The 23,790-nt window shown below is 42.2% G+C and overlaps 2 protein-coding genes across 3 annotated transcripts; one reads left to right on the top strand and one right to left on the bottom strand.

Annotated features, from left to right (window-relative positions):
- Positions 1-119: 119 nt before the first annotated feature.
- dnajb12b (DnaJ heat shock protein family (Hsp40) member B12b) lies at positions 120-13,395 on the bottom strand. Of its 2 annotated transcripts, none has more exons than XM_018761105.1 (9): positions 12,584-13,395; positions 8,910-9,072; positions 7,163-7,308; positions 4,386-4,559; positions 4,147-4,226; positions 3,943-4,052; positions 2,469-2,641; positions 1,554-1,688; positions 120-701 (listed from the first exon to the last, which is right to left on the bottom strand). In XM_018761105.1, exons 1-8 carry the CDS (start codon positions 12,714-12,716, stop codon positions 1,567-1,569), a joined length of 1,101 nt encoding a protein of 366 aa, XP_018616621.1. In that variant the 5' UTR covers positions 12,717-13,395; the 3' UTR covers positions 120-701; positions 1,554-1,566. The 2 variants fall into 2 exon arrangements, with proteins under 2 accessions (XP_018616621.1, XP_018616622.1); XM_018761106.1 differs by lacking the exon at positions 120-701 and adding an exon at positions 1,367-1,402.
- Positions 13,396-16,021: 2,626 nt separating this feature from the next.
- scd (stearoyl-CoA desaturase (delta-9-desaturase)) lies at positions 16,022-23,501 on the top strand. Its single transcript, XM_018761318.2, has 6 exons — positions 16,022-16,204; positions 16,479-16,761; positions 17,770-17,900; positions 18,444-18,649; positions 19,727-19,959; positions 20,301-23,501. The coding sequence occupies exons 2-6, from the start codon at positions 16,527-16,529 to the stop codon at positions 20,498-20,500; spliced, it is 1,005 nt and encodes a 334-aa protein (XP_018616834.1). The 5' UTR covers positions 16,022-16,204; positions 16,479-16,526; the 3' UTR covers positions 20,501-23,501.
- Positions 23,502-23,790: the final 289 nt, after the last annotated feature.

Here is a 23,790-nt window from a genome sequence, read left to right as displayed (position 1 = left end):
GGTGAATCGATGGGGGGGGGGGAAGGGGATTGGACAGGGCGCGCGCTTTTGGCGCCGATCCGGCCGGTCCCGGCCTCGCGCGCACCTCGAGGGAAACTCAGACACCGTTTCTTTCCACATCCTTCGGCAAAAGTTTAATTGTTTTAAAATTAACACATTTAACGATCCAGCTCTCAAAATAAAAAGACCTTTTTCCGGACTGACGCGAAACACGAATGGATGAGTCTGTTCAACACTAGCCTCCTGTTTCCATGGAACACAAAACTATGCTAAATTACGAAGCGTGATCTTCCCTGCGTTGTTTAAACGAACACTTGGACAAACCAGGGGCTCCCGCTTCTTGTCCAGTAAAAGTCCTCCATGAGAATAACGAACAAACCGGGAAAAGCGAAGAAGAACATATGAAAACTTTGTTTCTTGAACAGAAAAAGTGTCAATCCAGGATAGATTTAATAAATTATCTGATTTACACTTCCTAGCATTGTCTTCTGTGTCTCCAGCCAGAGGAAACAGCCTGGTGTGTCATTCCCTCCAGAAAAATCCTTTTCCATCAACAGTGTATGGAGTGTCCAATGCCTTATGGACACAGTGGAAGGACGGACACGCGCGCACGCACACACGCACACACTCACACTCTTCTTTCTTTCTCTCACACACGATGCAAAATGTGCCTCTTCTCTTTTCAATGACTTCAAAACAACCTAAGGCAGGAAAAACACCATTAAAACCATTGTAATAGCTAAAATGTTCAAATAATTGCAATTAAGTCAAAAGGATATATAGAAAACATAAGATTGTCACATTTCCCCATTTCCAAGGACTAGACACACCATGACTGACATTCTGTAGTAAAATGTCCACCCACAGCCCCAAATTACTAGACCCACGTATAGTTTAAACATGTTTTCCTTCTAACTCAGTTATCCTCAGCACTATGTAATGTAAATTCCACATTTGCCATCTTAAGAGATAGTAGTAGTAGTAGGAGATCGTTCTTTAAGCATGACCTCCATAGAGCAGTAGCAACATGCCTGAGTCAGTAAACACACCCAGTACCTCGGCCTGCATCCATGACCTTTTCATAAAAATATACAGTAAAAATACCAGAGGTAAAATGAAAAGCAAATTATATTTAAAATTAAAGTATTTCAAACATACTTCCAAACTTTTTTAATGTGAGAAAATTAGTTTTTAATAGTAACAATTTAGTAGGGGTGCGGTGGCGCAGTGGGTTGGACCGCAGTCCTGCTCTCCGGTGGGTCTGGGGTTCTAGTCCCGCTTGGGGTGCCTTGCGACGGACTGGCGTCCCATCCTGGGTGTGTCCCCTCCCTCTCTCCAGCCTTACGCCCTGTGTTGCCGGGTAGGCTCCGGTTCCCCGTGACCCCGTATGGGACAAGCGGTTCTGAAAATGTGTGTGTGTGTAGTAACAATTTATCACTGTGAAACCACTAAAATCGTTTGTATTGAAAAAAATGATTTAGGGTTCTTAAAAGTGTAGTGTTTCTGAACCCTAAAGGACATTTCAGTGAGGCAGCATTGTTTTTTCAGCGCACCTAATTGGTGTTTTTAACCATGCAACACGGCCTGGACTTCAGACAGTCGGGAACAGCTGGGGGTGCCCATCTTCTGTGCCCTCTGATACAGATCGCTGTCCCCAAAATATCGGGCCCGATACAGCAAACCTTCCTCTGCAACACAAAAGGGGTCACTCCGCAAACACATCACACTTCTCAAGTTTGTGCACGAGCACAACTTTGTTAAAGGTCTGACAGGACGCTACTGCTGTGTATTGTCACCACTATCATTATGTGCCACTGTGTCAAAACCACAAAAGATATAAAGAGTGGGACTAGAAGAGAACACGTGGCAAAATCATAGACTCTGGAGATGTACAATCGAAATTAATAAAAATCTGATAAATCCAAGAAAAGCAAAAAAGATCAGTAAAACTTGTAAGATCTATAAAGCTCCTTACAGCAGACCCAGTAACAATGTAATGGAAAAAGGTCTATATTTAATAATCAAGCTTTTCATTGTACCTTATGCACAGCACCATTTTCTGACAAAAATAGGAGAGAAATGCAAGACACAAAACCATATCATTACTGTTATTAGTAATAATTAAATTATGATGGCTAGAAATGTTTTCTGGTTGATGTCTTAAAATTCAACATTAAAAATTGTCACAAGAAAAAAAAAAATCTGCATACATTTCAGCTGTACATAAAATTCTTCATAAGATTAGACTACTTATTTTTGGACCAAATAATTGCATCTATGTTTTAGGCTTCCAAACTGGAGATCGCAAAGAGCCCCACTTGCCCTGAGAAGTCAGATGGAATATTTTGACAGCAAGCGGTCTAAAAATAGCTGTCATGGAGTACTTCCATACACTGTAGATATTTAAAATAAAATAAAAAAAATACTGGAAAAATGTTTTTCTTGTGTGGATCTCGGAAGCAACATACTGTGTTGTTTCTCTTTCCAGCAGTTGTTCCTGAGGTTGGAGATGTAGTCGTCCTCTACGTTTCTCTCCACGCTTTTCAGATTCACACCACTGTACTCCTTGTTAAAATGCTCTCCCACATAGTAAGGGACCCTCAAAGTCTCCGTCAGCCGTTTGTGAATGTGACCTGCTGACCTGCAATGGGAAAGTAGGCAAGTGCATCTCTCAGCGTCAGACACATTGCATTTCTCTTGAACACAGAATAACTGGAAAAACTAAATGGCACAGTTTATTGACTCAGTCCTGACATGCACTTCGCTCTGGCATCGTTCTCTGGTCCTGGTTTACAGTCAATGACTAAGGTAAGGATGTACTATAAAACAGCACACTTGACAGCGTATCTGGGTTCAAGCATCAAGTGACCGCTAAAGACGACCAGAAATCAGCTATATACCACTACAAGCAATGGTGTCACACGTGTATCATGAATGCCAGACACCCTATTTCAGGACACTGGATTAATACAAAGCCTAAGCTATCTGCCACACTACATTAACCTTGAGAGGTCAAGGAAAGCAGATGAGAAAAAGCATTCAAAATATGACTGATATCATACTATCAAGTCTACCATGTACAAGAGTTCTTCCAAGTGCTAATAAGTAGACAAATCCATTTCAATTCAGTAGAGTTTTTAAATATAGGCCCTCCCAGCAAGGCTGCTTTAGAGAATTAAAATCAAGTACAAAGAGACATGCAGTTAATGGCATTAATGACGACACAGATCACAGTTTTACAGTATAGCCAACATCCCAACAGCATGAAAATCCCTTTAAACAGAAGAAAAAAAGTGCAGTGAAATGTTGCAAAAAATGGTAAAGTGATAAAGTATTGACTGGGCCTGTTGTCTGAGCTGAAGTAACATTCACTCTTTGCACAGGGCTAGTCAGCTAAACTGTATCACATCTTAAGTCACCAGAGTGTGGACTGCATGGATTTTCAAATATAGTTGCATGGTAAAGATAATACCCTCCCCTCTGTCCATTATGTTTCTAGTAAGGCATGTCTTCACTGTCTTTAGCAATTAGTCTTTGGTTTACACTCAGTTGTACCTTGCGTTTTTTAATCAGTGTACGCTTTCCTGGATAAGGAATGGAGCAACTTCTGTTTCTGATGATCTGAAGAAACCTATATACATTTTAAGTGAATGTAACCCTGACATCCAAGCTTGTAAAAAAAACTTTTGTTAAAATAATTGCACGCTTCAATGCTACTATTATTGTATTATAGTTAATATTTGCATGTATTATTATAAAGAAAAACATTAACTGCAAAAATGCAAACCAGAGATGAACTAAGAGACTTGGGCACTGATCAGGCAAATAGAATCCATTTACTGTTGCTACAAGAAGTCAAAACCCTTCTCCTGATCTTTCTCAAACACATACAAGCACACACACACCCCTATATTTGTCAGAGGGAGGGTGGGGAATACTCACGGCCTGAGGCTGAGGCTATAGGGTGGGTTAGACACCATCATCTGGCTGAGGGCTGAGACGACCACGAGGATGAGGATAGGCATTAACTGGACAAAGAGGGCCAAGCCACCCTGCACAAAGCACAAGGTTGTGAATCCCAGGATAGCTGTTCTTTGGGACAAAATTCACCCCATCACCTTAAGAAAACAAGTCCTGTTCTCTTACATCCCTCTGGTGGTCTCTCCTCTCAGGCCTCTGGTGGTAGGTATAACGCATACGACCATTGCTGTATACGTGGACATTACCTTGAGAAGGAAATACAATGAGACAGTGCAGTCACTTCCTGTAGAAGAGGTCAAACCCATCAAAATCATCATAAATGTAATAATCAAAGTTCAGTGCTCTGAGCACTAAGCCAAAACCAACCAGAAACCAACAAAACAGCAATAGAGGAAGCCACTCACTTGATGGGAATCCACCGCCAAAGAACATGTTAAAGAGGTCTTCGGGGGAAATGTCTGCCTCAAAGTCTGCATTGTATTGCCCATTTCTGGACGGATGTGGCTTTTCTCCACCGTACTGATCGTAGTGTCTCCGCTTCTCAGCATTGCTGAGAACAGCATACGCATTCCCGATAGCTGGGACAAATCACAAAACAGACTGAGCAAAGGGGCAAAGCATACACTGCCAAACACTACAAGGGACATGTATTAAAGTATCTTTAAAGCTGAAAGAGAAGATTAAAAAGGAGTTTGTAAATTACAGTATAAAGGGTCCCTGCTGAATGGTACTTCGCTCTTTATTGGCAACCATATCTCTCTAAAGGACGTAGAATATCCAACAGCAGGATGCCTTTCAGCTCAAAATCAATTTGTATTATACATTTTGCTGTGCGTATGGACACATCACCAGTGATGTAACCTGGGATCATGACGTATTTCGGGTCTTTCACCATCAGACATCCTTGCCCAGGCAACACAACCGGGGCTAATCAGACCTTGGACTGTGTCCGAGGAGCGTTACCTTGAACCACCGGTTCACCTCTCCTGATCCACAGGTACCTAGATGCCCTCTCCACAGCCTCAGTAACAACCTTCATGGCCTCCCTCCTCTGGCTGCCTGTCATACCCAACACACTATAGGCCCTATACAATGACTTCCTTGAAAATCCCCTGCTTCGATAGGCACACACCTTATCCTACAATCTTTTGAGTGCCACTGCTCCACCAGTTCCCCGTACTTCTCCATCTTTCTTCCATCAGTTCTTCCCAAGGAACTCTAAGCTCCAGAAGGGTGACCTGCTTAGAAACTTCTCAGAGCAACACGGCGTGTGGGCTCAGAGATATATCTATGATGATTAATGGAAACCTGAGCTGCCTTCCTAAGTCAGACATCAATTGCAAGTATCAGGCTGTTGCCAGGAGCCATGAACTAGCACTGGGTGCTGATTCTGCCGTTTCACCTTCCTTGACATACCCCATAGCCCGCTTTGCTGGCCAGCAGGTCCTAGTGCTTGCTATTGCCACAGACAGACTCCAGCGCAGCCTTGAGCACTCAGTGCTAGTGGGTAGCTGCTGAGGACATGCTCCACTGACACTTTCTTTAAACATAATGAACATGATGAAGAATCACTTTTCTCCCAGTTATTCAGACTGGATGGACTAGACAGTGCTGCAAAATGCCTCAATCAAGAACTTAATAATGTGGGGCTCTACTCCTCAAGCACTTGTTAATTGCTCATCCACGCGACCTGGTGCTGCAACCATACCATCATAGCCATCACCTCTTCCTCCATTGCTGTACGCATGTCCTTCTGTATCGTGCTTCTCCTTCCTTTGGACTTTGTCATATCGCCATAACAGAACACTGCCCAAACCTGCTCTCCCAGATGCCACTGTCCCCACCACCATGCTGTACTGCAGCCAGGACTCTGCCTGCCCCACAGCAGCCAGAGTGCTCCACTTCCTCCCTGTCCTCACCTCGACACCTGCTCCAGCAACCCTACAAGTCCCCGTACTGCAGCACTTCCCTCTCCTAAACTGTTAACCTGTCCATACAAGGTAATGCTGCTCAGGCTTCAAGGTACACCAAGCCCCCTGTTGAGGATCTTGAATGCTACAACTGCTGATATTGGGACCTCCTAAAAAAGAAGGGGCCAGAAGACTCGTAGCGGGATTTCGCACTGATATACACATACTTTAAACTTATCTGACCAAAGTTACAAAATGCAGAAATAAGTGTGTTCTCTATTTTTTTTTTTTTTTCCAAAATGGTTTTAAAAAAGGTGTTTTTAAAGAAAATACTATACGGATATGCATCTTTAACACTAACAGTATAGTATGTGCTTTCTTTACATTCACATTTATTCATTTATCAGACGCTTTTCTCCAAAGCGACATACATCTCAGAGAAATACAATTTGTGCATTACATTAGGAGGAGGAGAGACATAGCTGCAAATGTGTGATTCTTAAGTAAACTTTGTTTCTTTCCACTACATGCACCAATGTTCATCACACAAGTAGGCGCATAAAACTCGGAACAGAAGATTCCTGATCACCTTCCTATAAATTTTTTATTTTTTTTTATAGATGTAGTGTAGGAGGCAACACGTTTGTTGTTGCCTCCTACACTACATTATGTATATATAATGTTACTTAGAGCATCCTAAATGTATTATTCACTGTAAAAATCACTTAAAATGTCAAAAGATCACTTTTTAATTAAGGGTTTTGGGTACCAAGAGATAAAGTTTAGCACCACACTGGGGATATTTAGAAAAACCTGGTTCACATTAATGACATATATCATATCATATCATTTACTGCAAGAAAAACTAAATACAGCATTTCTCTACACACTGCAGTTTTTCAGCCAGCATTAACACTGTAGAGTGGGAACTCCATATGTTTTAAAATCAGAACAATCTGTCTTTCACTAAATAATTCCAGACTATTCAATAATAAATCACACACACACACACACACACACACACACACTTTCAGAACCGCCTGTCCCATACGGGGTCGCGGGGAACCGGAGCCTACCCGGTAACACAGGGCGTAAGGCTTTATGTTTTATGCACTTGTGAATATTTACAAGGAAACAGTCAAAAAGTGCATCAAAGCACATTTTTAGAAGCAATCTGAGGCTTGAAATTGAGTATAGCGAAAAGCAGGAATACTACCACCTAGTGCAGTAACATGGTACACACATCTTACTACGTTGGGAGGGGTATTTACCTTTAAAGGCCTCCGTCGCACCCGGGGCATGATTTTTGTCTGGGTGGAACTTTAGTGCCAATTTTCTGTATGCCTTTTTAAGATCATCCTCAGAGGCGTCCTTATTTACTCCCAGAATCTCATAGTAATCTTTACACTGTTTTATCCTGCAAAGAGCACAAGACAATCATGAGTAACTGGCAAGAAAAGACCATGGAAAGCAATAGTACTGACAATATTGTATGTTTCTGATATGAGAATAAATGGAGAACTCTTTAAAATAGGGGCACATTTCAAAACAAATCATTTAAAACTTTGTCTAATACCTACAAACCTTTCTTTCTTACTTCCTACATAGTTTCCACTTAACAAAAAAAAAAAAAACCTAGACATATAGCACAGATTTCAATATATAAAAAGCAACAACTTAATATACTGAGAATAAATTTTATTTGCCATTACATCTTTGAATATTACAGTTTTTAAAATGTATCAGAAATGCATATTTTTACATTATTTACATCACTATGAAACTATTATATATAAAGGTACAACTGTGTCCCTCTGAATGGGAGGAGGTAAAGGACAAATATCAGGTTCCAGCAAGTACCACAGCCCACACTGCTGTCTGATCAGCAAGACAAGGCTCCCTGGAAAGGTGGCTCATCAAGCTACTACAAAGCAACATGCTGGTCCATAAGAGCAGTAGAACAGGTGGACACCTGTCTGGCAGGTTCATTTCACATAATGCTTACTAGGCAGCTTTGCCTGATGAGATTCAACACGCTCAACAAGAAAGTACTTTCCCCAGATTACACAAAACAAGACACATGTTAACAGGTGAAATTTTATAATGAATTCAAAACGGATGTAAGAAAGACACAAGCAACAATAAATGCATCTGTAAGGCCCTGACTCATGGACAACTGAAGTGGCTTCCAGGTACGAGGACAACAGTCGGGGTAGAATACTCTAAAGCACCAATTAAGGGGTGTCCTGAGGGCAACTCACCCAACAACTGTGAAGTGGGTAGTAAACATACAGTATATCCCTGACATAAAGCCAACTGAGATCCCTCCTGACAGCCTCATCAGCAGCTGCAACTCTAAAATGAACGCCAAAAACTTTTTCTTAATACACAAATTCTTAGTAAACAGACTTTTGAGAAATATTCCTTCTTAGTATTATGATATTCTCGTTCTTTATTTAGCTCATAGCTTTGATGAGACCGTAGTATGTGAAATTACACAGCTGTGGTCAGATTTACTGGCACCCAAGCAATTTTAATCTCTTAAAATAAGCAGAAAAAAGTACTCATTGTATTCATTTCACTGAAAACTTAATACTAAAATATGACAGAAAAAATATTTCAAAAGATTATTTTTGGGTTAAAAAAAGGTATGGATAAGAATCAGTACTGCACTGCACAACCTTCAGAGACTCGAGCTGCCTCAACACTTCTTTACTTCTGTAAGTAAATACCAGTTAGCTTTCTGCATCGTTCCTGCTTTTGCAGTCACATTGCGGATCACTAAACTGCTGGGTCACACAGCACCCTCCTCTGACACCCAGTTTCAAAACACTGGCTTGGACATTGCACTCCTAAAAGCCCTGATAATCTGCAGATTTCATGATGCTATGCACAGGTCCAAGGTCCTCAAAGGACGTAGACTGATATTCCAATTTTAGCAATTTTACAGTCATATAGTTGCCAGGCTGAACTTGCATGTGCAAACACACTAACTGCAGAAAGGCAGATCTGAAACACCTCTTGACTGCATCCAGCTGCTCTGAAGTGTACGCCTTGGCCGAGTCTGTGGCCTTCTCCTCGGGCACCGTGCCGTTGCCCTGTGCGGGTCTTCGCTGTCGCAGCCCTGGGTCTTCATCTGGGCTAGAAGGTTTCCCATTTTTCACAATGGACTCCAGCAGAGCTGAGAAATAAGATGAGAGCCGAGCAACTTTAAACACCTCTGAACAAAGAACCCATAAAGTACCAAGGGCATTCTGCCTGGAGTTAATGACTAAAGTAAGGACACGGTTTTGATCTGCTCCAGATACTTATTTAAAATTAAACAATGCTGCTTAAAACTAATTTTTAGAATAATTTTTCAGAAATTTCATCTTAAGTGGATACTTTTGTTTTAGTGCATTCTCAGAAAATGTGAAGTAAGGTGCATAGAGGATAAGATCATTACATAAAACAGATCTGAGAAAAAAATCTGTATTAACCAGACTTTTGTAATAGTTCAAGGAAACAAACAAAATCCTTAACAGACCATGAGCACTACAAATATGATGCAGCCATAAATGCAAACTGGCAGTAGCCTGTAAATATCTTAGCCATGTGGTTAGGGTTTTGTTATTCTGAGCAAAATATAAACCACTACCCTCAGTCTCTGTCAAAAGATACAGAGGAAGAAAGAAACATTTGTGGTCGCTGTATTACACAACCTCTTCGAAGCACAATATAAAAACTGGCTGCTGTCATAAATTTTAACACTAAACATCTATTTACAAATCACCAGTACAATAAAATTACTAGGAAACTAAACAATTAACTAGCAAAAGAGATAAGTTGGTGAAATTTTTGGCAATGCTATACAGATTTTTCATACTAGCTGAAAAAAAGAGTAGTACATGTCAATTGTTGATTTTTATTGTATTTGAACAGAATATGGATATTACTATTTTGTATGTGAACTGTCCAGTAGGCTTATTTCTTGCTATGCATTAAAACTCCTGCACAAACACTGCAGAAAGTGATTTTTGCCACATTGTGCCCTCTAGAGTCTTTTGTATAAAACAACAGTGAATTAATAATCGCATCTTGTAACAATTGTAATCTTAACATTATAAGTTGCTTTGGAGAAAAGCATCAGCAAAATGAATAAATGTGTGTACATGTGTATGCGCATTCATTTGCATGAGGAAACATGTCCAGCTATAAACTTAGTGTATTTGGAACAAAAGTACAAAAGAGAATGCCAACTAGATAGCAATCACAGCAAAATAATCATTTGAAATGTCTCACCACAAAGCCGAGTTTTGCGTAAACTGGTGAAATTCACCACACTGCGTAAGGAAAGCAATACTACTACTTCCAAGCTTATCAAATATAAATAAAAATCATTTTGTATATGTAATCCTTACCAGTGAGTATTACTATTATTATTATTTCAAAAAGCCAGATCCTCATTAACTGAACTGCCTCCTGGAATTTACAAGCATGTTTGTTCACATTGTGGCTTCAGAGTTGATTATTAATTTACAGCAATATCACTCGGCAACAGAACACCAAGCGCACTGTTGTGCTGTCAGACATCAGACAATTATATACACATTGTCTGAACTGCTTGTCCCATACAGGGTCGCGGGGAGCTGGAGCCTAACCCGGCAACACAGGGCGTAGGGCTGGGGGGGGACGCACCCTGGATGGGACACCAGTTCGTCACAAAACACCCAAAGTGGGACTTGAACCCCAGACCCACCGGAGAGCAGGACCTGGTCCAACCCACTGCGCCACCACAGCCCCTCGACAATAACATAACATTACTTTTTTTAATCTGTTAGTTTGCACATTTACAGAAAACGGCAGAGTTTAAAGGACACGGACCTGTAGCCTGAAGGTTGCTGTTCGAACCCCACTCCTCATTACTGTAGTATCCTTGATCAAGATACTTAACCCAAAGTCCCCCAGGAAAAAATAGTGCACAACATAAATGTGTCAAATACTGTAAGTCACTTTGCATGAGAGGGTCAAATAAACAAAACAACAAACTGCACACAGTTTATTAGTGGGTATATATGAAATGATGATAAATGTACATTAGAACGTACAAAGGCAGTGTAGTGGTTAAGGAGATGGACTTCTAATCCAAAATTTATTGGTGTGAATAGCAATTCTGTTGTAGTGGGCTGTAGCGATACAGCAGGGTGATGTTACTGTATCAGATCAGACTCTGAACTGATACAGTAAAATCACGCCACTGTATCAACTCGTAAAGTCTCATATCTAATAGTATAAAAGTTACCTTGACATTTGTATCAGATAAACACGGGTTAGTTATTTACAGTTGTGTCGGGTGTAACAGCTGAATAAGTAGTTCCCTCTCCGACTGCCTGTTTACTCACAGAGGTTACAGAGATGTCAGTCAAATGAGGACTCCGTGTTACACTGTCAGCGGATGGGAGTCAATTGTTCATGCCCGTAAGGTATACATGTTCACGATGATGCTCGGATTAGTCCTTTACAGAGCCACTCCAGAAATGTAACGTAAATGTTTATATACATTTCCAAAAAAAAACTACTAGGAAGGTAATTAGGAATCGGCGATATTCTGGTAAAGTTTCATGTAACTATTTGTGTGATGAACATCGGTGCAAATGGTGAAGGAAACTAACTGTACTTAAGAATCACACATTTGCAGCTGTGCCTCTTTCTCCTAATACAATGAACACATTGTATTTTCGATGAGATGTACATTGCTTTGGAGAAAAGCGTCTGACAAATGAATAAATGTAAATGTAATTGTGCTCCCACTTCTGAGAGCAACAAGACACAACTAATGGACATTTCAGAAACAATAAAGGCTCATATGCAATGAAAGCCCTGTACCTTTTAAAATGCGAAAGAAATCTTTAATTGTCTTTAATACTTTGTCTCTACATCAACAGCAGTTCTGGTCCATAAGGCTTCCCAAAGACACCTCGTTCGCACACTAAAAAAAGCCACTTAAAGTTCACCAGTCCCACCCCCCCCCTTTTTTTATAGACAGTAAGAGGCAAATTAATTACGATATTTAAGCAGAACTTGTGCAACAATATGCACCAAAAACACACACTGCTGGTGACAACCTGTGTATAAACCAGCTAAAACCACCACCCTGAGCAAAGAATAAACAAACATGTAAATGTCACCCTGATGAAGGAATAACAGGGTGCAGAATTAGGTCGCCTATAATTTTCCTTTTATTATTATGCGGACATGAGCGCGAGGCGATGGCTGCAATCCCACAATGCTTTGCGACTGGACGTTACAGTACCGGAGCGCATCGGAGATTTTCCTTACTGTTTTTCTCTTCTACTACACTCCCATAACCGACTTAGTTAATTGTCGTTACGGGAATTTATTACAACAAGTTCCGAACGTTAAACACCACAAATCTGCATGTTTTGCTGTTTCAAAGTGTACTGTCCGTGTCTGTGACACTAGTGTGTGAGATTCTGTGTCCGTCTTGGGTAGCAAATTAATAAAGTTCCAGACTAACTTTTCTTACTGGGCTTTTCCTGCTGGACTACAGCGTGTGTTCGAGCTGAATCTGCTCTCGGATTTTGACTGAAATGTAGTAGAATAGCTGTCACTCACTCAGGCCCAGGCTCGAGTCACATCCTGTCGATCGATGTTAATCCGGTACTGTATTATTATAATTTATATCCACTCACCTTTAGCCTCGTCAGTAGGAAAGAGCCGTTGGGCCTTTTCCAGAAACTTCACAGCCTTGTCCAGCTGCTTGTTCTTGAGCGCGATGAAGGCGATATCCACACAGCGCTTCGCCTCGTCTCTGTTTACCTCCATTGCGGAACCGCTGTTAACGAGGAGGGCGCACAGTGATGGCGTCACCGGCAATTAAGTAACGCGTAATTAAGAACCGGCGAAGGGTCCCAAGCGCAAAAGTTTCAGTCTGTGATGTCAGTTCTGTTGCTTAGCTACACTGCCGAAACAGGCGACAGCCTCGGATCTGGAACTTTTCTAGGAAGTTATGCACAGTGTTTAAAATCTGCAACTTCAGGGATAATTTCGTCACAAGTTCTGGTTTGCAGGACTGAACATGGGGATTGTAGTTTTTTTACGGAGAGCTCGTTCCAACACGTCCAGCGCTTTGCACAAAATCAGCGGCACGCAGTACTCTGATATTGTCGTTTTAACAATGTAGAGTTACGTTTTATTGTTCATTCTGTATTAGTCTTCATCGTAACACCAACAACGCTTGTCTCTTACCATGCGATTGATGCTATCTTAAGCAGCAAGAAACAACCAGACGCCCGTATGCGTATCATCTCTGACGCAGTCTGCGCATCAAGCGACTGAGGCAGAGAATGGTTAATTTACGGCGATATTTATTTGCTTGGACGTGTTGACATGATTATAATCACAGCCACATTTACCTAGAAATGTTATTATAGATGCGTAGTATGACAGCAAAATGCCGAGATAAAAGATGTAGCATGAACACGAACGCACTATGTTGTAGCGGAAGTCGTGACACTACAAGAAGATGAAGCGCTGAATAATTAAGAGCAAAACATCCGGTGTTCGTCGGCGCCTACATTTCAAAATAAAAGACTTAAAGTGTACTCGTTGCAACTTCATTTCCTTTAATAAAAGTGAAATTTTCCAAAACCACAGTAACAGAAAATAACTTTACGTATAAAATATTAGCGTGATTTGTACTTTTTCTTTTGTGTAGGGGAACAGTGTAACCGGTGACATGATTCACATTGTAGTGTTCCACGAACAGATTTTTTTTTTTTTACTGCCAGGATTCAGGAATTACAACTGTAATTTTCTAAAAATTAGTCTAAAACTAATGCTAATCTGCCTAAATGCAGTGCCACACACCGGGACAGAAAAATGGAACTGAACGCGACAAGTGCATCAAAATCGTCTGTCCTCAACAATTGTCCGAACCTACTTTGATACAGAACAATGACACACAAACACCATGTTTCACTGTATACTTTGCTACATACTTTGCGTTTCTAACTGAATTTCACTTTTGCCTTACCAAATTACTCCCCGTTCAGTCATCACTGTCTTTCAGAAATCACATGCGATTAAACATATATTTTTCATAATTATTATTTTTCTCCATCCTACAGAATTTGTTGCACATTTAAGAGGGGGAAAGAAGTTCCGGACGTTAAACACCACAAATCTGCATGTTATTGCTGTTTTACTGGAGTACTGGAAATTCAGATGAAAGATGAAATTTTCACTTCAGATGAAATTCTGCTGAATTGTTTAATAAAAAAGATCGAGGGGGAAAACCGTTTTTGGGGAAATTCTATTTTGTAACCGTTTATTTCTAATAATTTGTCATTTTATTTGCTATGTATTTTCAAATACCGAGGAGGTACAGCATCATAAAATAAGAGCAAACAGTTATTATCATCCTTTAACACACGAATGTCCACCAGGTGGCACAAAGGAGTCGCGTTTTCCACTTTCGACGCACTTTAGTTATCCCGATATGGAGAGACACGCATGTAAAGAGCTGATTCACACATCCTGGGATATTAAAAAAAGTCTGTAAAATCCCAACACCAACAACAGTGAACATCTGAATTCCCAGTACTCCAGATTCACTTTTTAGGCTCTATACATATTAACTAACATTTTCTCTTCATGCCTTTTTTTCTATTTTTCCTTTCATCCGAAATCTTCTTGTACTTAAAAACTACATTTTGTTTGGTTGTGTAATTAAAAACCCTACTGAATTCGTTTTAATTAATTTCAGCAATAAATATTTGATAGGCAGAGTTGAGAATCGACAGTGCCGGATGTGCATATGAAAGGGCCATGATGGGCAGTGTCAGATGTTCATGTGAAATGGATACATGTGGGTCTATGAAGAACTAATATGAGTTCTGTGCATAAATCAAGGCGAGCCTGAAAGTGCGTTCATGTGTATGAGTTCAGCTGGTGCTTCTCTGTTTTGCTGTTATTTAGCTATATACGGACATCGGTGGTTTACTCAGTGAAGTCTCATTTAGTAACTTGGGTAAAGGTGTGAGCAGGAAAGATCATTCTGAGCTCTCAGTCTCTTGGTTATTCTATTAAGTGCTTTAAATTCCTGAAACTCCTCAAGCGCCACACTGCTCTGTGAGATCAATCAATGGGATTAAGAGAAAGCCCATATCAACACCTAAGAAGTTTACTGTGAATAATTTGATAATCTGTATTTACAGTTCACTCTGTGACAGCGCTGGGTGGGTGTTGCTGTAAAGAGGACTAAACAGGACTTATTTTTTTCTCAAACCTCTGCCACCTGCTTTCACTGTGGAGCTGCATTCCTTGCGTGCGTCTCCAGATATGATAGAAAATGCCACTGATTTATGCAGGACGTTAAGGTTAGAAGACTCTGGAAGAATTATGTATACCGGTATAAACTTAGATACTGAGATTCCATTAAGGAATTTGGTGTGAAATTCTGCATGACCCCATTACATTTACCATTTATGTGGGAACATACAGTAAATGACAAACGTAAAATTCCTGCTCTGTGTTTTTTTCTTGTACAGTTATTTATTGCCACTAAAGTATCAAGTCATACAGAGTTTTGAGGCACATAGAAATGTTTAAGAAAGATTTTTTTGGCTTTATTTCTAGATCGTGGAGGATTAAAAAGTGATAGAATGATGCTTGTGTTCTGAAGCTACACTACCGACTACGGCTTTCAGACACACACACACACACACACACACACACACACACACACACACACACACACACACACACACTTACTTGTAATTGCGCAAACGCAGAATCCAACGAGTCTGTTCATGTTTTACACCTGGGAGTTGTCATCACACCCATTTCCCTTCGTTAGTATTGTACGGGGGGGTGGGTGGGATACATGACCTACATTCTGAGGGGTTACTTCTGGACACTGACACACAATAAACATCTCGCTAAAATTCCATATTTTAGATGAGATGACACGTCCGCGCACCGTCACATGATGCCCTCATTGCATTAGAAGAGCCCAAATTACCAATGCGCTCGTTTCGGAAAGCGCTAATTCCTGCTGGAAATGAATAAGACCGTAAAAAGGTGAACAGCAGATAGAAGCGAGCCAATCAGCTGCGGGGAAGCGGGTCGCGCTCGCGCCGCTCAGCCAATCAGAGCCTCCGAAGAGACCTCACCAAAACTACATCAGCAGCATCGGAGGAGCCGCAGCGCTGCAAGTCCCAGAAGCGACGAGTCGCAGTTGCGAGTTTGTGCGCAGCAGAAACAGGGATCCGCGCTTTTTTCCATCCACATTATCATCTGCGTCGCATCTGGTAAGTCAGTGGCAACATGTGGAACAATGAACCGCTCCGCAGGGCGCATCCGTGTGTTTTACAGCTGTACCTTTCTAACAAACTGATGCGTTTCTCATCTTCTTAGACTTAATATTATAATAATAATGCGACCAAATTTGCGGTAAAATCGACGCCGGGGGGCCGCGCGCTACCCGGCTTGTCACTGAGGGGGGGGGTCCACACGATGAGGCAGGTTGCGTGCGAGTGTGGCCAAAAATGGAAAAAAAAAAAACGTCTGCGTGTCGCTCCCCAGCCGGTTCGTGAATCGGAGCGCCGGTGCAAAACGGGAGAAGAAGAAAGAATGAGCGAGACGCAGACGGAAGTGAGGAGCAGGCACGCGGAGTGGCGCGCGGACGCGGACGGGGACGCGCCCCTCGCGGAGGATGTCTTCGATGACACGTACAGAGAGAAAGAGGGACCGAAGCCTCCGATGCAGATCGTGTGGAGGAACGTGATTCTCATGTCCCTGCTGCATGTGGGCGCTGCGTACGGGTTCTTCGTCATCCCCTCCGCCACGGCGATGACCTTGGCCTGGTGTAAGTGATGCCTTTGTTCTCCTTCCCCTTTGTTTTCTATTAAAAAATGACAAACCAAAAAAAAAAAAAAAAAACCTGATGCTGCTCCTCTGGATTTTCCCTCTCATTTCCACTGCCTGGCTGCTGGAGGGTGAATCCTTAATGTGGATCATGGTGTCAGAGCAGGATAAAAGATTTTTTTCATACATTGATACGCTGACAAAGTCCATAAAGACACAGTTCTGATGTCACCGGTGTACATTTTTTGCCTTTTGAATGTTGCATATGGCTGGATTCTTAATTAAAGTTGAAAACCTTGGAATTCTTATTATTGATAACATTATTATTATTATTGCTTTTGTGACACTCATTCTGGTTTTAATAATGAGGTCAAACAGGTGAAGAGTGAGGTGTGTAGTTTACCATGTATAGTGGCTCTCATGAGGAGGATGAGCTCTTGCCGTCGGTACCACTGGAAGGAGCTGGTAAATTATTAATTGCCTTTAATAAAAGTTCTTCGATAAAATGCACCTGCGTCCTCTACGACCGAGCGCTTTGCTCGTGGTTTAAGAGCAGTTTTTACGCTGCCGTTTGCCGATTTCCACACGACACGCGCCTACAGGTATGCGTGACTCGAAGAGTCTCTTTTAAAAATTGAAACTTGCAGCTGAATAATTTTTTTTATTTTTGTTTTTATTTTTTACTGTCCCTAAACTGCATAATACTGCATTTGGGGAACAAAGCACAATCGCAGATGCCATGAACATCCCATTGTCTGCTGGATCAGTCAACAACAGTATCCCTCTGAGCCAACATTTGAGCCTGGCTCTTTTCCTGAATTTCCCCCGTTTTAAGCAGCCTTTAGCAACAGCAAAGAAATTCAGCAGATTTAGAAGAGCAAACTGCAGAAGGGAAAAAAAAAAAAAAAAAATAGGAAAGTAGTGCCATTGTGAAGTTTTTAAGCGGACGGGGAGCACCGTGGTACACAGTGACTGAGTGTGTTCCTTTGTTTCCCTGTTCTGCCCGCAGCCTTGCTGTGCTTTTTCTTAAGTGCTTTAGGGGTAACGGCCGGAGCCCATCGATTATGGAGCCACAGGTCCTACAAGGCCTCTCTACCTCTGCGAATCTTCCTGGCCATCGCCAATTCCATGGCTTTCCAGGTAAAAGTGCTCCCATCGAACAAAGTGGACCTAGTCGCTGCATGTGCCAAAGGGTAATGTGACACCCTCCACCCCCACACGGTCGTCGTCACATTTCTGTGTCACTGATCACGATCGTATTGCTTTCAGAGGTATCGGGGATAGCAATGATGCACAATGCTGTTTTATTTTCACTATATTCATTATTTTTTCTCTAGTTAGCTGATACTTTACTTCCAAGTGACTTAAAATATTAAGGTGCACATAAAGGTTTACCAGTTTATACCGCTGGGTAATTTTTTTTAGCTGTATCAATTCGGGGTAAGTATCGTACTCCAGAGTACTACAGCTGGAGGTGGGGTTCGCAGCTGGGACTTTCTACTACAAGGTGATGGTTCCACTCGCTATGCATTTCCATTTACGTTACATTTATCCATTTAGCTAATGCTTTTCTCCGAAATGACTTGCAACGTTAAGCTACTTCCAGTTATTTTACTGGAGCAATTCAGGGCAAGTACCTTGCTCAAGGGTAACGAGAAAATGTAAATGCTGTTGTCCACGCAGAATGACATTTTTGAGTGGGCTCGGGACCACAGAGTTCACCACAAGTACTCGGAGACGGATGCCGACCCGCACAATGCCAGCCGGGGGTTCTTCTTCGCCCACATCGGGTGGCTCCTAGTTCGCAAGCATCCCGATGTGATCGAGAAAGGCCAGAAGCTGGAGTTCAGCGACCTGAAGGAGGACAAAGTGGTCATGTTTCAGCGAAAGTACGTGAATCTCTTGCTATTCCTCAGTACCTCGTGATTTCCTTGGATTAAATTATCCAACTAGTTGACCTTAACGCATACAAACACACATTGTTATCAGTGTGTCATCGAGGGCTTTAATTTTTCCGGAATTTTCCAGTGTACTTTATTTTTTTTTTCCAAACTTTATTTGATAAAGTTATCAATAATACACACAACCAAAACAATACATTAAAATCCACAATCAAATGTATTTTTGCTTTTCTGCATTAAAACTTGCCTTCTCTCATTGCTGGTAAACTGTGGGTGGGGGGCTAAGCGGGGTTCTTGACCTCACGGTAAGGTCAGGTGACGGGAGGCCAAACCCCTTGAGCAACTGTGAGGAAGCCGATGTCCCTGTGTTCCGTCACTGAGATCCAGCGGGTAAAAAACGAATCGGTTTATTTAGTGTGAACATTTCCATAGGCAGCAGCAGCTCCCAGAATCCCCTAGGAACTTTCTCCCAGCCTGCTGCTTGGGCCTCCAGAAATGTGCAGCAGTGGGACCTAGTTCATCATGGCAAAATATCAAAAAGTATTGGTGGATAATGGGGGTGGGGGGGGTGGATTTTTTTTTTTTTTTGCACCTTGAGTGGCTGCACCAAATTCGGGACACTTCTAGGCCGTGCATAAATTTTTTTTTTTTTTTTTTTTTTTTTTGTCTGGAATTAACTTGGTGAGTTTGGGAGTATCTGCAAACGAGCTTATTTTTTTGCTTAATTTTTCCGCAGCATGACAGTGCTGTTGTGCTTAAAAAGTTATTATTAATCTATGTAACATATGGCTGATGTTTTTCTGCTAAGCAGCTCACAGCGTTAGGTTTGTACAGTAAGCGACTTACAATGATGTACGTAACTATACAGTTGGGGCATTTTTACCATATCGATGGAGGGTAAGTACCTCGCTCAAAGGTACTACAGTAGGACGTGTGATGTGAACCTGTGTTTGTCAGCTGAGAAGCTACACCACTAACCACTACGCCCTCTGCTGCCTCCAGTGGTGTCTTGGGGAACTGCATGCTATAAGGAACACCGATCCCATTCTGAACTCTCTTCTGCAGGTACTACAAGCCTTCTGTGCTCCTCATGTGTTTCTGCATGCCAATGATGGTGCCCTGGTGCCTGTGGGGGGAGTCCCTGTGGGTGGGCTACTTCGTCCCCGGGTTGCTGAGGTACGCGCTGGTGCTCAATGCCACCTGGCTGGTGAACAGTGCTGCCCACATGTGGGGTAACAGACCGTATGACAAGAACATCAACCCCAGGGAGAACAAGTTCGTCACCTTCAGCGCCATCGGTAAGAATGGCTCAACATCCATCCGTCCATTATCGATAATCACTTGTCCGGTGCAGGGTCGCGGTGGTCCAGGGCCTATCCTGGAAGCAAAGGGTGGAGGGAACATTCCAGAACCGGACGTTCTGGAAAAAAACGACGTAGCTGGCTTAGATTCTTTACGCGAATAAAGAATTCACGTAAAAATATTCGCAGAGGCTGCGGTTGCGTTGTTCCGTCACATGCAACATTGGTTAGCGAAGATGCGAAGCGCCGCACGCATCTTCGCTATCAACTAGACAAGTGCTTTTCTGTCTGAATGGTTTTGTGACGGGATCCTCAACCAACATTTGTTTCGGTCGCAGGCGAGGGGTTCCACAACTACCACCACACCTTCCCATACGACTACGCGACGAGCGAGTTCGGCTGCAAGCTCAACCTCACCACCTGCTTCATCGACTTAATGTGCTTCCTGGGCCTGGCGAAGGAGTGCAAGACTGTTTCCCGCGAGGCCATCGTGGCCCGGGTGCAGCGCACCGGCGACGGCAGCCACAGGAGTGGTTAAAGGTGTCACCGCGGTACGAGCGCTTGGAGAAGGAGCGTTGGAGAACGAGGAAAAGAAAAGCCTTTATGATTTTGTTTTTTTTCCCTTTTTTTTTTTTTCTTTTTCTTTGCCTTTGGAGGGGAGGGAGATGCTTTTCTGTTGTGTGGCTATAATTGCAGCTTCACATCCTTTTGTGAGACACATTTCCAGAGTTGTTGAAATTAATCTTAGCTTTAAACACACCTGGAGTTCTCTGTAATATACGTTTAATTTTCTCCTTAAGTGCAGTAGCAGGACCTGACTGAGGGGTGTAAAGAAATCCACCTTGAGCCAAAGCTCTTAACGGAGCGGCGGGCGACACTTTCGCACCCAAGACTCCGCAAGTGGCGTCGCAGACGGATCGCGTTGTTCTTGTGCGTCGCATCGGCAATATACCGCATTTCTCAAGCTGCGGCCGAGCTTCACGGGAACAATTAAACGAGACGAGGGACTAAAGTTAGACGCAAAACTATGACCTTACCGCGGTACCTTGTCTTTCTAACTTCAAGTTTTCTTGTTACGTTCATTTCATCATGTGGGTCCCGTGAAGCGAAACACTAAAGGGATTTGGGCTCTTTTCCTTGTTGAGGCATAATACTTGATCCTACTGTGTCATAATAGGATTTTCCAACTAATTTTGACTGGTAAGCACACTTGATAGGAGTGTAAGAGCACCTTAAGAGCTTAGAAAAGCCTAATTTAAATTAATACTGTGTATTTATTAGAGCACCGTTGCCATCGATCTTTCATTAATGTCACTGTAGTTTAACAGTGAAATACTTAGAATAAACAGGATAAACTGTTTGTCGAGCAGTGTTTTTATGGCGTTGAGAGGAACCTAATGCTAATAGTTTTAACAGGCCGGATGAGAGAGGCGGTCCGGTCGCACCTGACGCAGCACCTAAGGGCGGCGTGGAGCCGCCGGACGAGCCTTGCGCCACGCAGGTATACATAAACAGCAGGAAGATACCCTGGAAAGCACAAGGGCGCAGTCACATCTGGGATTTTACCAGGGTTACACAAACATGGTACTCGCTTCTCTGAATCATCGCTGAAAGAGACAACATTTACACATTTTAAGTGCTTCATTTGCGACTCGCAGCGATTCCGGCGGAAACGTTCAGTTGGTGAACAGAATTCCGATCTGCAGCTTCCTTCGACGCGTAATTCGTTTACTGTGAGGTACAAATGATGCGCTCGCGGTCCCGCCTCCCATGTCGTACGAGCTGATGATCAACATGTGCTGCTGCTGCTGCTCGTAAACCGGGAAATGAATGACGAGAGAAGGAATTTTGCAAGGAGGGACCCAAAGTAAAAGTGACTTTTACCAAAGTGTGGGAAGCGAACATCTGAAGATACCAATCAAGAAAGTGAAATTGTGCACTGTGTACTTTTAGAAATTTGACTATGTACCCCTATTTTTTTGGAAAATGTATTCATTGAGAACGTTAAACCCTTTTATACCTTTTCCTTGCTTGTCGTTTGAGTAAATTTCATGTAACGGTGTCAGCATTTTACTAAAATTACTGAGCCTCTCGACATATCATCATGGAGGTGGAATGAGAATTTGCACTAAGCCTCACAGTTTTGGCATTTTTGGCTCCGAAGTGGTTTAAAGCAGGCCTTTTTTTTTTTTTTTTTTTTTTTTTTTTTCTTCGTCTGGAGTCCAGAACATCTGCACTGCGAGGTCTCCACAGCTTAGCCTATTACTGCTGTTCAAGTATAATTGTTTTTAAAAAAGCCAGTGGTATGACCGAGGCCAATGAGTAATCCAAGGTTAAATACCTTCATTACTTTGCCCATCAGTAGTCAGGCCCTCGTCGATGTGCACGACAGTTAGTATTCAAGAATTGCGCAGCTTGCAGAAAAACGTGTGTTATTTTCTTTGTTGGCTGTCTTATTCTTTTTTTGTTATACCGTAGATGATGTTTGATTTTCCGTGGACAAATGATTTTAGCTTACTGGGTATGTGGCTTGGCCACCTGTGGCCTGTAACATCCTCTCCGCTATAAAAATTAGAGCTTGCCGAGAGTTCCCAGGGCTTTGAGAAAAAATAGCCTTGACATACCATGAAATAAAGGGTATTTGTGTCCAGTCGCCTGCCGGTGCCATTTCTGTTCCTATAGAGGGATGGAGACAAGTCCAATTGAAACGTTGCTTTTTCGATCTCGATTTTGCATCGTTCTCTTTGTGAACGCGGCGGAGATCCGGAGCAGCTTTAACACTGTCTCTAAAGGCCTACACGAATAGCATCAGGTTGGCCGATGCCTTAGAACTTCCATTCCTGACCCTGTATCTGCACCCCAACAGTGTCGCAAGGCTCTTTTTAACGGAGGTGAGAATTCATGCTCCGAACTGGAAACGGAAACGCACTGTAGTTATGAGTTATGAGGAGCGGAGTGTTCTCGGACCAGCTCTTTCTGTGGTAAAATGGACAGGTGCGCCGGGCTCCAGCTATAAATAAGGACAGGATTGGCAATTGCGCTAAAAACTTTGAAACAAAAAAAGGTGCTTTATCGAGATATGTCTTAACTGGAGGCGAGCGCTGCGTTTAGCACTTCTTGAGCTCCAGAATGACGACGCGACGTTCATACATCCCTCTTGGTCGGTCATCCAACAGAAACGTTTGTATTGTGTTCTACTGAGGGAAGGAAATTTATTTATAATTGCAAGCATGTTAAAATGTGTACTGTAGTTCTGAACTAAAATTCAGAAGTATTTTGAACTAAACAATAAACTTGTAATTAAATGAATTACTGTTCTTCTACAGTTTGCAGTGCAATTATTTTCCAGTGTTCTTGAATTCTGAATGCCTTAAAGATTTGTTTGGCACATTTTGCAAGGAATGTTGTATTAATTGTAAATTTAGCAAATTTTATACTAGGTGGGAAAGACACTGTGTCTTTGTGCTTGTGTTACAATGGCACAGTATTTCTTTTTTAAAACAAATAAAAGAATTGTCCCAAATACTGTCTATTTTTCTTAAACATATGTTCAGTATATACACTGCAAAATAGTGTAGCGCTTTCAACAAGAAGCTCCACTGGAGTCATTACAATCCTGCATATCTCAGATTTGTGCTTTCCAAAAACGGACGGTCATTTTGCATGGCTCCTCACGACAACGAGAGTGAGATCACTGGCAGCCTCTGCCGTAACACTGTTAACTCCGATCTAAATTCTCGTGATTTCAGTTTCAACATCTTCCCCGTTCTGACGGCCGTGGCTTAACGCAGTTTGGCATCGCTGTCCCGACAACCTGTGGAATGCTTT

Source organism: Scleropages formosus, chromosome 24 (assembly GCF_900964775.1).
Source record: "Scleropages formosus chromosome 24, fSclFor1.1, whole genome shotgun sequence".
Classification (NCBI taxonomy): domain Eukaryota; kingdom Metazoa; phylum Chordata; class Actinopteri; order Osteoglossiformes; family Osteoglossidae; genus Scleropages; species Scleropages formosus.
This window is presented reverse-complemented; position numbering and strand designations above follow the sequence as displayed.